General features: G+C 35.2%; 1 protein-coding gene across 1 annotated transcript in view; it reads right to left on the bottom strand.

Moving 5' to 3' along the window:
* The window catches only part of NBDY (negative regulator of P-body association), a 150,080-nt gene extending 135,787 nt beyond the window's left edge, over positions 1-14,293 (bottom strand). The window contains exons 1-2 of the mRNA XM_039475655.2: positions 13,951-14,293; positions 10,743-10,882 (exon numbers count right to left, since the gene is read on the bottom strand). Of these exons, the coding sequence (XP_039331589.1) occupies positions 13,980-14,186 (207 nt within the window). The 5' untranslated portion in view covers positions 14,187-14,293 and the 3' untranslated portion in view covers positions 10,743-10,882; positions 13,951-13,979. The remainder of the gene's footprint in view (positions 1-10,742; positions 10,883-13,950) is intronic.
* Positions 14,294-14,965: the final 672 nt, after the last annotated feature.

Raw genomic sequence — 14,965 nt, 5'->3', positions numbered from 1 at the left:
ATCATCCATCCTTACTTAATACCTCACTCCATTTCAAAGACTGAGCTTAGATACTGATTGATACAGGAGGCCATTCCAGGCTCTCTAGTCTTGCTCATATGCCTTCTTATATTCTCTTATAGAACTCTGTGCCACTATCTATCTACAGAACTTACCAAACCAGTTTCTGAACTGCTTGGTGAGTTAGATGTTATATTTTTGTAACTTTGGCACAGAAAACAATGCCTGGAATTTAATACATGCTCAATTTAACAGGCATTCTTTAATATTTGTGTTGGTTGAATAAAGGAATGGATGAATCATACACTGGGTATCCGGTTATGGCTTGCTGCTATAATAAAATCTGTGGTAGACAAAATGATGGCCACCCAAAGATGTCCATACCACGATTTCAAGATTCCATGACTATGTTATTTTACAAGGCAAAAGGAACTTTACTAATATGATGAAGTTAGGGATCTTGAGATGGGGGAGAATATTCTGAATTATTTGGGTGGGCACACTCTAATAATCTCATGTTTCTTTAAAAGCAGAGGACCTTTCTCCAGCTGAGTCAGTGAAAGATGTAATGACAAAAGAAAATGGAGAAATTCTAAGTATGAGAGGGACTCAATCTGCCATAGTTGGCTTTGAAGATGAAAAAAGATTACAATCTAAGGAATACAGGTGACTTCTAGAAGTTAGGAACAGCTCTCAGCTGACAGCCAGCAAGAAAGGGATCTAGGATCTACAGTGGCAAGGAACTGAATTCTGCCAATAACCAAATGGGCAGTACACAGATTCCCCCCTAGAGCCTCTAGAAAGGAATGCAGTCAGCCAACAGCTTGACTACTCATCAGGTCTGTTGAGACCCATAACAGACTTCTGGCCTGTAACTATAAGATAATAAATATGTGGTTTTAAATTTCTAAATTTGCAATCAATTTCTTATGGTAGAAACATAAAACTAATACAGAGTCCATGCAATAAAATCTGGTTTATTTTCCGAAAGAGACAAAAGACCTAGATGCTATGATAACATGTGACGAGGTAAGATTATCAGGAGAGGAACTTGATCATATCATAACTGCCTCTTAATAATGATCAATATAGAGTAGTATGAGAAAGTCCTTATAAAATGAGAGGGGAAAAAGTGACCAAGTCGTAGGAAAACTACTTAAGGAGACTATAGATGAAGCTGCTGAAAAAAACCTTTATTTCCTACTGAGTTGATTGTGGAAGTTTGTGAGACAGACAATGAGTTGGACTAACTAAATGCTCTGAGGTAGCAAAATATAATGGCAGAATAGATATAAAAACTCCTCTTAATGCTGAGCATTTCTGGAAACAGGTAACCTAGACAGGGAATATGGGGCAAATTATAAACCATAATTTCACCTGTGTCCAAAAAAGTAACTTTTCTAAGGGGGGAAGTAAAAATACCTACCTAGCTATCCATGTAGTCTTCTTGCTAAAAATGCTTACGCTAATCATGGGAAAACAATTCGACACATTTCATATTATGAGACATATAGAGGACAACTACCTGGACTCATCAAAAATGCCAATGTCACAAAAAACATACAAGAAAAAAATGAGAGAGTGCTCTTCTAGATTTTAAAAGGCTAAAGGAGCATGATAACGAAATACGATGCACGACCTTTGACTGGATTTTGGACCAAAACAAATAAAAAGCTATAAAGGATATTGTTAGGAAAATTGTGGGAACTTGATATAGTATATTAGGCAATAGTATTGTATCAGTGTTAAGTTTCTCTGGGTGTGGTAGTAGTTTCATTGTTCTTAAGAGATACATGATTTAGTGAATAGAGTTGAAGTGTAATGATATCTGCAATTTACTTTCAAATGGCTCAACAAAAACTGTGTATATGTATACAGTATTTAGAAAGACAGATAAGCCGTATGTAGCCAAATTGATACACTGATGAATCTAAAGTAGTCCCCTCTTATCCACAGTTTCAGTTACCCATGATTAACTGCAGTCTGAAAATATTAAATGGAAAATTCCAAAAACAATTTGTAAAAGTTTTACATTTCACACCATTTTGAGCAGTGTGAAGAAATCTCGTGTATGCTCTAGATGTCAATCAGCCCTTTGTCCAGCACATCAATGCTGTATTCCTCACCTGCCTATCAGTCACTTGCTAGCCATCCTGGTTATCCAATAAACTGTTGCAGTATCACAGTGCTTACGTTCAAGTAATCCTTATTTTACTTAATAGTAGCTCCAAAGTGCAAGAGTAATAATGCTGGCAATTCACATATGTTAAATAGAAGCTGTAAAGTGCTTCCTTTAATTGAAAAGGAGAAAGTTTTCGATTTAATAAGGGAAGAAAAAAATCATATGTTGAAGTTGCTAAGACATATGGTAAGAATGAGTCTTCTGCCCATGAAACTGTGAATATTGTAATAATTATTCTATTTTATTAATATTGTTAATATTGTATTATGCCTAACTTATAAATTAAACCTTATCATACGTATGTATGTGTAGGGAAAAAAACATAGTGTCTATAGGATTAATTACTCTTCATGATATCAGGCATCCACTGGGGGTTTTGGAACATATTCTCTGTGGATAAGAAGAGCACTACAGTACATGAAAGGTATATTTTGACTTTTCTGTAGAGTTTAAATTTTATAAAATAAAAAGGAAAAAATAATGTTTGGATATATAAAGCTTATCGTTAATACTAATTATAAATTCTATTGGTAAATTCACAAACAAACAAATCAATGTATTAATTTTTGGGCAGAACACGTTGGACTATAAATGTTCTGATAAAAGATAAAACGATAAAAGAAATAAAAAAGCGAGCAAGTAAAATCATGGAAAAAGAAATACCACCAAAAAAGGAAAGCCGGAGTGGCTATGTTAACAACAAAGAAACATTGGACTGGTCTTTCAAACAGAAAATCAACAAAGACTTAATCTGTATTAGAGACCAAATGAACCTAACAGGTGTTTACAGAACATTTCATCCAACAGCTGCAAGTACACATTTTTTCCCTCAGCACATGGATCATTCTCTAAAGCAGGCCACATGTTAGTTCACAATATAAGTCTTAAAACACTCAAATAAATGAAAATAATATTAAGCATCTTTGACCACAATGGAAAAAAAATAAAATCAATAACAAGAAGAAATTTGGAAACTATACGAATACCTGGAAATTGAACAATATGTTCCTGAATAAGCAGTGGGTCAGTGAAGAAACCAAGATGAAAATTGAAAAATTTCTTGAAACAAATTAATGGAAACACAACATACAAAAACTTATATGATACATAAGAGCAGTACTAAGAGAGAAGTTTATAGCTATCAGTTCCTAAATCAAAAAAGAGGTAAATTTAAAGAACCTAATAATGATTCTTAAAGAACTAGAAAAGCAAGAGCAAACTAAACCCAAAATTAAGAGGAATAAATAATAAACATCAGAGCAGAAATAAATGAAATTGGAATGAAGGAAACAATATAAAATAAGTAAAATAAAATAAAAAGTTGGTGTTCTGAAAAGTTAAACAAAATAGACAAACTTTTAGCCAGACTAAGAAAAAAAGATGGAAGATTCAAGTAAATAAAACCAGAGATGAAAAAGGAGACATTACAACTGATACTGCAGAAATTCAAAGGCTCATTAGTGGCAACTATGAGCAACTATATGCCAATAAAGTGGAAAATCTAGACTAAATAGAGAAACTCCTTTACACATATGACATATCGAGACGGAACCATGAAGATAATCCAAAACCTGAAAAGACCAGTAACAGGTAACATGATTAAAGCCATAATAAAAAGTATTCCAGTAAAGAAAAGCCTGGGACCCAGTGGTTTCACTGCTGAATTCTAACAAATATTTAAAGAAGAACTAATACCAATCCTACTCAAACTATTCTGAAAAATACAGGAGGAAGGGATATTTCCAAACTCATTCCACGAGGTATGATACTACAATCAGGCAAAAACAAAACAAAACAAAAAAAATACAGGCCAATAACTCTGATAAATATTGATGCAAAAATCCTCAACAAATTACTAGCAAACAAATTCAACAATATATTACAAAGATCATTCATGATGACCAAGTGAGATTTACCCCTGGAATGGAAGGATGGTTCAACAATAGTGATACATAATATCAACAGAATGAAGGATTAAAACCATATGGTCATTTCACTTGATGCCGAAAAATCATTGGATAAAGTTCAACATGCAATCATGATAAAAACCTTCAAAAATGGGTATAGAAGGAACATGCCTCAACATAACAAAACCCATATATAACAGACCCACAGCTAGTATCATACCAAATGGGGAAAAACTGAAAGCCTTTCCTCTAAGATCCGAAACATTACAAGGATATCCTTTGCCACTGTTGTTATTCAACCTAGTACTGCAAGTCCTAGTTAAAGCAATCAGACAAGAGAAAGAAATTAAGGGCATCCAAATTGGAAAAGAAGAAGTCAAATTACCCTTGTTTTCAGAGGATTTGATCTTGTGTTTGGAAAACCATAAAGACTTCACAAAAAAACTATAAGAACTGATAAATTCAGTAAAGTTGCAGGATACAAAATCAACATACAAAAATTGGTACCATGTCTGTATGCCAACACTGGCCAATCTGTAAAAGAAATTTAAAAATAATTCCACATAATAGCCAAACATAAAATTAAATACCTAGGAATTAACCAAAGAAGTGGGAGATCTCTACAATAAAAACTGTAGAACACTGATGAAAGAAATTGAAGAGGACACCAAAGTATGGAAAGATGGTCCACATTAATGGATTGAAAGAATCAATATTGTTAAAATGTCCATACTATGAAAAGCAATCTACAGATTCAATGCAATACTTATCAAAATACAAAAAACATTCTTCACAGAAATAGAAAAAAGACGATCCTAAAATTTATATGGAGCCACAAAAGACCTAGAATAGCCAAAGCTATCAAAAGCAAAATTAACAAAATTGAAGGAATCATAGTACCTGACTTCAAGTTATACTACAGAACTACAGTAATCAAAATAGCATGGTATTGTCATAAAAACAGACACATAGACCAATGGAAAATAATTGAGAACCCAGAAACAAATCCACACACCTAAAGAACTCATTTTCCAAAGGTGCCAAGAACATACACTGCGGAAAAGACAGTCTCTTCAATAAATGGTGCTGGGAAAACTGGATATCCATATGCAGAAAAATGAAACTAGATAGATATTTCTTGCCATATACAAAAATCAAATAAAAATGTGTTAAAAATTTAAGTTTAAGACCTCAAACTATGAAACTACAACAAGAAAATATGGGAAAAATCTCCAGGACATTGGTCTGGGCAAAAAATTATTAAGTAATACCCCACAAGCATAGGCAATCAAAACAAAAATGAACAAATGGGATCACATCAAGTAAAAAAGCTTCTGCACAGCAAAGGATACAGTCTACAAAGTGAAGGTGCAATGGGAAAAAATATTTGCAAACTCCCCTTATGACAAAAAATTAATAACCAAAATATGTAAGGAGCTCAAACAACTCAATAGGAAAAAATCTAATAATTTGATCAAAATTGAGACAAAGATTTGAACAGACATTTTTCAAAAGAAGATACACAAATGCCAAACAGGCATGTGGAAAAGTGCTTAATGTAGTTGATTATCAGGGAAATACAAATCAAAACTACAATGGGATGTTATTTCATTTCAATTAAAATGACTTATATCCAAGTGACAGGTAGTAACAAATGCTGGGGAGAATGTGGAGAAGAGGGATTGCTTGTACACTGTTGGTGGGAATGTAAATCAGCACAACCACTATGGAGAGCAATTTGGAGATTCCTCAAGAAAGTAAAAATTGACCTACCATATGATTCAGCAATCCCACTGCTGGGTATATACCCCAAACAAAGGAAATCAGTATATGAAAAAAATATCTACACTCCCTTGTTTGTTGCAGCACTGTTTGCAATAGCTGAGATTTGGGAGCAACCTAAGTGTTCATCAACAGACATATGAATGAAGAAAACATGGTACATATACACGGTGGAGTAATAATCAGTCATAAAAAAACCAATGAGATCCAGTCTCCTGCAACAGCATGGATGGAAGTGGAGATCATTATGTTAAGTGAAATGAGCCAGGCACAGAAAGATAAATGTCACATGTTCTCACTTATTTATGGAATCTAAAAATCAAAACAATTGAACTCAATGGAGATAAAGATTAGAAGTATGGTTACCAGAGGCTGGGAAGGGTAATAGATGATGGAGAAGAGTGGGGATGGTTAATGGGTAAAAAGAAAGAATGAATAAGGTCTATTATTTGATAGGACAACAGGGTGACTACAGTCAATAAGAATATAATTGTATATTTTGCAAAAACTAAAAGAGTAGAATTAAATTGTCTGTAACAAAAGGATAGATGCTTGAAATGATGGATACCCCATTGTACATGATGTGATTATTACACTTTGCATGTATGTATCAAAACATCTCATATACTCCATAAATATATACACCTACTAGGTACCCAGAAAAATTTTAAAAATTTAAAAAGACTCAGCAAACAAAAAAATTTACATTCAAAAAGACAAAAAGAGTTCATAAGATTATAAAACATGTATCTAGTCTAGACTTGCATATACATACTAACAATGCCTCAAGTATACAAAGCAACAATTGTCAAAAGTATAAGAATCTGACAAATCCACAATTACAGTGGAAGATTTTAACTCTCTCGGTAACCGATAGGTCCAGCAAACAAAAAAATTAGTAATAAAGAAGATTTAAACAACATAATTAAATTTAATGAACAGAACACTACATGCGAAAATTAGATACACAATCTTACCAGGCATACATAAAACACTAGTTGATCATGTTCTCTAGGACATAAAGCAAGTTTCAACAAACTCTAAATAATCATTATATAAACAATATTGTCTTTTAAATGGAAAACAATAACAAAATGTTAAGCTAAAAAACAGTCATATACGATGACTTAGTTTCTAAATACTGTCTCCTTTAAAGATAACAGAGGTCTGTAGAGAAATGAGTAACGGGGTAGGAAGTACACGACAAGCTTGAAAGTAAGGAAGTAAAGAAATTTTAAAGTAAGTAAAAACATGTGTTGAACAATGATAAGACATGTCAAAAGACAGGGGAGCCAACTTTAACAGGCAGCCACTCACTAAATCTGAGACAATTTGAGCATTAAAATAAATAACAATAGGGTATTTAAAAAATAAATATCTATGTGTCCAAACTAATAAATAAATAAACGGAGAAAAACCTCTACCTTGATGTAGAATATAAACTAATAAATGTAGTAAAAATGATGGAGTTTGAAAATTACCATTTTGCATTCATCATGGTAATATCTGATTCAGTCAAGAATTGTCAATGGATTTGAAAACTAGTGGATGATAGTATAATGAGGAACAGGATAGGCACATAGTCTCAAAGTATCCCCAGCAAAATCATCAATTATAAAAAGGAAAATGGTAATTGTAAAGTGGATTAATCTAGCAACTATTCACAAGGTTAACGAAGTAATCAAAGTTAACTTTACTCCTAAGGGGTCAAACCAGCATCAGGTGCCACCAACATGATGTCCTGAGAACACCACATTATTCCTTTGATGTTTTTGCTCATATGCATACTCTAAATATAATAATGGGGATATGGCACACAAATTTAAATTGAAGGACAATCTATGAAATAAGTATCCTGTATTTACACAACTGTCAATTGTTGATGTGTGAGATGTATATATATATATATATATATATATATATATATATGTTTTTGTCCATGGTTCCTGGCTCATAACTCCCAAAGCTCTTGTTATTTCCTAAGTGACTAAAACAACAGGCATATCTTTTGTTTAAGTATTTGGTCTTTTGTCTTTGGTTCCTGAAGCAGCTTTGAAACAGCTTCAGAGAAATAAAGGTGAGAGACAGTCAATATGTGTGTATGTGTATGTGTGTGTATAATGTATCTGTGTGTGGATATGTGTATACATATGTATAATGTTGGAGCATTTTAGGCTTCCGAAATCATAATCTCTTTTTGACTTTCTCCGGCCCTCCTTTTACGTTCTTTTCTTTCTCCTGAAGGCAAGCCATAGTAACTAAAAATATAGTCTAAACTTCACCCGACTTTCTGTCTTGGAGCTGGCCGTGAAGTAATTCTCTGACCTACCTAGTTTGACTATGGGTCATAAGACTCCCATTTTGGAAAGAGTCCTGCCCCATACCCAGGAGGAAGGAACACTGCACAGAGAAGCCAAGAAGAATCTGAACAGGCAAGGCTTGCTGGGTTTCTCCATTGAATCTATTGGTATTAGATCATGCCCTTCTAGCCCAATCACATTTCTACATGGTTTTCCATGCTTCAATAATGCCTATCAAATGAAGTCTTCATAAAAAGCACAAGAGGATTAAGTACAGCTGAATTTGTGGAGGCTTATAGAAGGATGAATAAGAACTCATCCACATGCCGGGAGGATGGCATACCCCAACTCCACAGGAATGGAAGCTCCTGTGCTGAATACCCTTCCAGACCTCACTCTATGCATCTCTTCATCTGGCTGTTTATTTGTAGCCTTTAAAACGTCCTTTATGAATAAATAGGTACATGCAAGTAAGTGTTTCCCTGAATTCTGTGTGCTGTTCTAGCAAATTATGTGAGCCTAAAAAGAGAGGTCATGGGAACCTTAACTTGAAGCTGGTCAGTTAAAAGTTCCAAAGGCCCAGAATTGAAACTGATGTCTAAAGTTGGGGCAGTCCTGTGGGACTACGCTCTCAATCTGTGGAATCAGATACTTTCTGCAGGGAGATAGCTTCAGAACTGAATTGGATTGGAGCACACCCAGCTGATGTCCACTGTAGAATTGCTTATTTGCTTGTTGGTGAGAAGAAATCCCAATATATTTGGCCACGAGTTTTCTGTGTTGGTTGTTGTCGTGCAAGAGCCAAAGAAAACCTGTTTTTTTCCCACACAATCAGTGTCAGAAGTGGGGTTGTGAGAATATAATGAGAGAAACTGAGTTTGTTTTTCTACACACATAAAAGACAAAGAAAGGTGAAGGAACTGTTCTATATTAAAAACTGGAGAGGCATGACACTAAATGTAATGCATCATCTTGGATGAGCACTTTGAACAAGGAAAGAAAATAACGATAAAAGACATTATTGGGACAACTGGTAACATCAGAATATGGATTCGATTATAATACCAGAGCAATATCAAATTTCTTGATTGTGACACATTTACTGAGAATGTATGAGGAAATCATCATTCTGAAGAAATAAACACTGACATATTAAGAGGTAAAGGAGAATAATTTGACATTTGGCAAATTACTATTTGCAAATACAGTCAAATAGGAGAGGGAGAAGGAGAGGAAGAGAAGAACAGAATAATAAGGCAAATGTGATAAAGTGTTAATTGGTGAATGTGGGTAAAGTGTATTATGGGAGTTCTTTGTAATATTCCCAGTTTTTCAAGTGTAAATTAAATAAAAATTTTAAAAACATAAGTATAAAATTCAACAGCAACAACATCAATAAATATCAGAACCATACTTTTGCTATGTATTTAATCAAAGAAAATGTTTTATATTGCCAAACTCTGCCGGGAAGAGCAGCCAATGTATAATTTTGTATCTTGTTATAAGAAGGATTAAAAAAATTTAAAGCAGAAAAAAAGATAAAGTAGAATGGGGTTAATGATTTCATAATACAATTTTTTAAAAAGGAATCCCATATGGTTAGAAATTTAAAAAAAAAACATGGGTCAGAAAATAGTAAGAGAAATTTAAAAATAATATTGAATGATAAAAATACTAAATATAAAAACCTGTGAACTATTTCTAAGGTGGCAGAAGAAATGTATAGTTCTAAATTCTTATCTTACAGAAGAACATTGAAAATCAAGAAGCTAAAGATCTAACTCAATAAATTAGAGAGAAAACAAAAGAAGAATGTTCAAAATAAAAAAATAAAAATTATTAAAATAGAAAACAAAATATCCAATGGTGAGGCTTGATGAAAGCAAAAGCTAGAAATATATTAGAAAATTGATTATTGTAATTTATCACATTGTCACACTGTGATATTCATGGTAGAAAAAGGATATGAAAATGTCAATACATATAGATGGGAAGAAACTTCATAATATTTGTAATAAAAACTCTCAGCAGATTAGGAATATAAAGAAACTTGCTTAACTTGAGAAAGACAATCTACTAAAAAAGGTGAAATTTTGTAGAATTTCGGAACAAAGTAAGGAAATCCTCCACCAATGCTCTTGTTCCTCTTTGAACTAAAGATCCTAGGTAGCACAGTAATACAAGCTAAAGAAATATTGGAAAGAAACTGTCATTATTCAAAATACAATTAATTAACAGATAATCCAAGAAATCTATAAATTATTAGAATAAACAGAATTTATGAAGGCTACAGAATATAAAATCAATATACAAAAATGTCAATCATGTTCCCATTTACCATAAATAATTAGAAAATGTAATTAAAAAGATGATCTATTTCACAGTAATAATATAAACTCTAAGGTAATTACAAGTGAATCTAACAAAACATTTATTTAGATTACATTATTATGAGTATGTTTTCATATAATGGAGAATGTAGTTTCAGTGTTTTGTTTGGCTACTTTCTAATGTGTCAAAACCAACTTATTTCCTCCTCCTCCTCTTAATAGTTTTTGGTAAAGAGATTACCTTAAGAAGCACAACTTCCAGGTGCAGGACATCAGAAAAAGCAGGGTAGCATTGTAAATAATCATCTTCATTGTTTTCATCAAGTGAACTACTACGCGAATGCACCAGGGAAATGGAGTCATACTGCAATCCCTCAAAGACTGAAAAATAGTAAAAAAATATTGTGACTTTTTTTTTCTGTTTCTGTCCATCTCTTTGTCTCCTGGTCTCCTCAAGTCATTATCCTTTCCTTACCTCAATTTCAATGATATATTCCTATAAAACAGTTGTATACATAGCATTAGAAGAGATGTATTACATAGCAGTTTAGAGCACGAACTCAAATCAAATGTTCCGGGTTTAAAGCTCAGCTCAGCCACTTCGTGCTGTGTAATTTGTGGCAACTCATACAACTTCCCTTGGCCTATACAAACTTCTCTAGTAGAGTTGTGATTACATAAATTATAACATGCAAAGCTCTTTAGAAAACTGGCACATAGACTGGGCACAGTGGCTCACGCCTGTAATCCTAGCACTTTGAGAGGCAGAGATCACGAGGTTAGGTGACCAAGACCATCCTGGCCAACATGATGAAACACTGTCTCCACTAAAAATACAAAAATTAGCTGGGTGTGGTGGCGCACACCTGTAGTCCCAGCTACTCAGGAGGCTGTGGCAGGAGAATCACTTGAACCCGTGAGGTAGAGGCTGCAGTGAGCCAAGATTGCACCACTGCACTCCAGTCTGGGCAACAGAGTAAGTCTTTGTCTCAGAAAAAAAAAAAAAAAAAGAAAGAAAGAAAGAAAGAAAGAAAGAAAGAAAGAAAGAAAGAAAAGAAAATTGGCACATAAATCTTTAGTAAATATTGGCTATTATTACAATTTTCAGTGACTTGAATCACTTGGGGGGAAATTACGGAACTCTTGCACTTCTTTTCTTTGTTTTTTTTTCTCTCTCTCTCTCTCTTTCTCTCTCTCTCTCTCTTTTCTTTCTTTTTTTTTTTTTTTTTTTTTTTTTTTTTTCCCCCGGAGTCCTGCTCTGTCTCCCAGGCTGGAGTGCAGTGGCGTGATCTTGGCTCACTGCAACCTCTGCTTCCCGGGTTCAATCCATTCTCCTGCCTCAGCCTCCCGAAGAGCTGGGATTACAGGTGCCCACCACCATTCCTGGCTAATTTTTTTTTTTTTTTTTTTTTTTTTTTTTCAGTTTTAGTAAAGACAGGATTTCGCCAAGCTGGCCAGGCTGGTCTCGAACTCCTGACCTCAGGTGATCCACTAGCCTCAGTCTCCCAAAGTGCTAGGATTATAGGCGTGAGCCACCGCGCCCGGCTGCTCTTTTGTTTTCTGTCTCCGAAATATTCACCCTACGCCCTGCAACCCCTTCACTCCACTACCCTTTTGAATAAAGGTAAACATGTGAGATAGAAGTAGAGCTGTATGGAATGACAGGGAGATGCTTTCAAGCAAAATAGACCTCACTCTTTTTCTATGCATTACCACCAAACCCAATGTCTATAACTTCTTTGGTGACCAGTGTTGTCCCATCATTCATTGATTTATTTATTCAAAATATGTTTCACTCCTATTATGTACTAGGCACTACCTTGGCCATCCATCCCCTACAGCTCTCAGAATAATTTCTACCCATTGCAAGGGCTTCATAAAGGTTTACTGCACAAATGATGTTTCTTTCCTTTGGATAAAAAGTATCTATAAAATTTGTGTCAGATTCAGTTTTATTTTTTACATTCTATAAAGTTCATCCAAATTAATATCAGAGATTGCTTTTCTGATAGTAAGAACTGGAATCCTAAAATACAAATAGTATCACTTGCTGGATATTGGAATGAATTATATGCTCAGCATAACATTTAAGGCCCTGAAGCACTTTATCTTCCCCTTTTGGTCCTTCTTACAGATTCAAAATTCAAAATTATAGCCAAGCTGTTTCCAGAAGAGCTCTGCCTTTTGTTCTGGAAAGCCTCGGCCTGGAAAACATTCCCTGCCCCTCCACGTGGCATATGTCACTCACCCTTTAAGGCCCACCCAAAGTTCCTCCTTCTTTTTTTTTTTTTTTTTTTTTTTTTTTTTTTTTGAGACGTAGTTTTTGCTATTGTCGCTCAGGCTGAAGAGCAATGGCGCAGTCTCGGCTCACTGCAACCTCTGCCTTCCAGGTTCCAGTGACCGTCCTGCCATAGCCTCCAGAGTTGCTGGGATTACAGGCGTCCACCATCATGGCCGACTAATTTTTGTAACTTTAGTAGAGACCTGGTTTCATCATGTTGGCCAGGCTAGTCTCGAACTCCTGACCTGATCTGCTCGCCTCGGCCTCCAAAAGGGCTGGGATTATAGGCCTGCACCACCATGCCTGACCCCCACTCTTTTTTTTTTAGTTGATGGCTCACGATTACTACCAGGCAGTGACTTGATCCATCCTCCACGCTTCCTGAATACCTTGAAGAAGCAAATGTTATGGCACTTGGATTTGACTATCACATTGTAGCTTAAAATATATACATAATTAACTCTCCTGCCTTACACAGAGAAAGACGTACACTTCTGAAGGCTCACCTTACACTTCTCTCTGTTAACACAGTTCTGGACATAGGTGCTTGTTATTGGTCTTGAACCAGGCATTTTTTTTTTTAAATAAAAATTTTTCAAATGCACGCAAAAGATGCTTGTTTCAATAGATGCTTGCTATTGGTCTTGAATAATAACACAGAGAAAGACGTACACTTCTGAAGGCTCACCTTACACTTCTCTCTGTTAACAAAGTTCTGGACATAGGTGCTTGTTATTGGTCTTGAATCAGGCATTTTTTTTTTAAATAAAAATTTTTCAAATGCACGCAAAAGTGGAGAGAATAGTATAATAAATTCCCACAAATACATCACCTAGCTTTAAATTATCAACTCATGAACATTTTTATTATACCTTCCCTCCACCTTGGCACCAATGAATTACTTTCAAACAAATCAAAAGATTCAAGTCTATGTCTTAGAAAATATAACTACAATTATTTCATCTAAAATATTTAAAATAATTATTTAATGTCATTAAATATGCATCATTTCATTCAAGAATATTTTTTGAAAGAGCCGCTTAATGCCTGCATGTTATTTCTTCTATTTTGAAATCGTGGGAAGAACAGGGAAAAGGGGAAGGAGATCTTTGAGAATGCATAATAAGTTTCAAAGAGCCTAGATGTCCTAGATGAGAAAGAATCTGACCTGGTTTAGGGTGGGAGAGATTTATTTCTCTACTTCTCCGGAGGAGGAGGGTGAGACTTCAGGCCGGCTGATGGAGGAGGAGGTGCGGAGGGGAGAGTGGTACTACCTCCGTTGGGAGTTCCTTCTGGATAATCCCACCGCGGAGCTAGGAGGCAGCGCTTTTTTGGAGGCTTGGCTTCCCGTGTGTTTCCAGGTGGGAGAGTGGATCTCCCGGAGGCACAAGGTTGATCTCCCATAAGGATTACAGAAACGGGGCGTCAGTTTTCTCCGGTGGGCCCTGGCAAAGCCAAGAGACCTGAGATGGCGGCGGGTCCCCTCCAGGCACTGAGCTGGCTTCCTCCTGTTTCGCTCTTACCGTATTTCCTGTATCCTGAGACGTACATCCCTTCTCCGCCTCCACCCCTCCTCCCTACCCCATCCGATTTTAACGTTTCTACCAGGATGGGTGTTAAAAAGCGAGGTCGTTATTTAATATAGTGTTTTTTCATCGCTCCCCACTCCCACTAAATGTAAATAAATTTATGGAGAATTTAATATAATTTATGAAATTTTAAGATGAGAAGAAATTCAAGTTTATCTTTAAGTGGTAAACTCTGAATGGCTTATATGTGTAGGAGGGACGCGGGGGTGGGCGGTAACCAAAGAAGAGCTTTACAAGCCAGCTGCAGATGCACATCACAGATCTGTGAAACTAGCTACGATCATTTAAAAAGCACTATGCAAACATGTAAGTTGACTAAAGTGCAGAACAGCACACCAGCACTGACCATGGAAATTGAATGTGGAAAATGAATTCGCCGTATGTCACAGAATCTAAGATCAATTTTTCTTTATATTTTTTAAACAAATTGTAATTTTTGAAGGCTTACTGTATTTTTTTCCCCACATTTGAACATCTAGGAAATCTCTGCGACCTGACAATTGATGATACACTATACTTTAGTTGACAACTTATTTTTTCTTTCTTGTAGGTGTGGAAAATAATGACCCATCTTACCACTGATGACATGCTATA

The sequence above is a fragment of the Saimiri boliviensis genome, chromosome X, assembly GCF_048565385.1.
Source record: "Saimiri boliviensis isolate mSaiBol1 chromosome X, mSaiBol1.pri, whole genome shotgun sequence".
Lineage (NCBI taxonomy): Eukaryota > Metazoa > Chordata > Mammalia > Primates > Cebidae > Saimiri > Saimiri boliviensis.
Note: the sequence above shows the minus strand (reverse complement) of the source record. Positions and strands in the feature narration are given on the sequence as shown.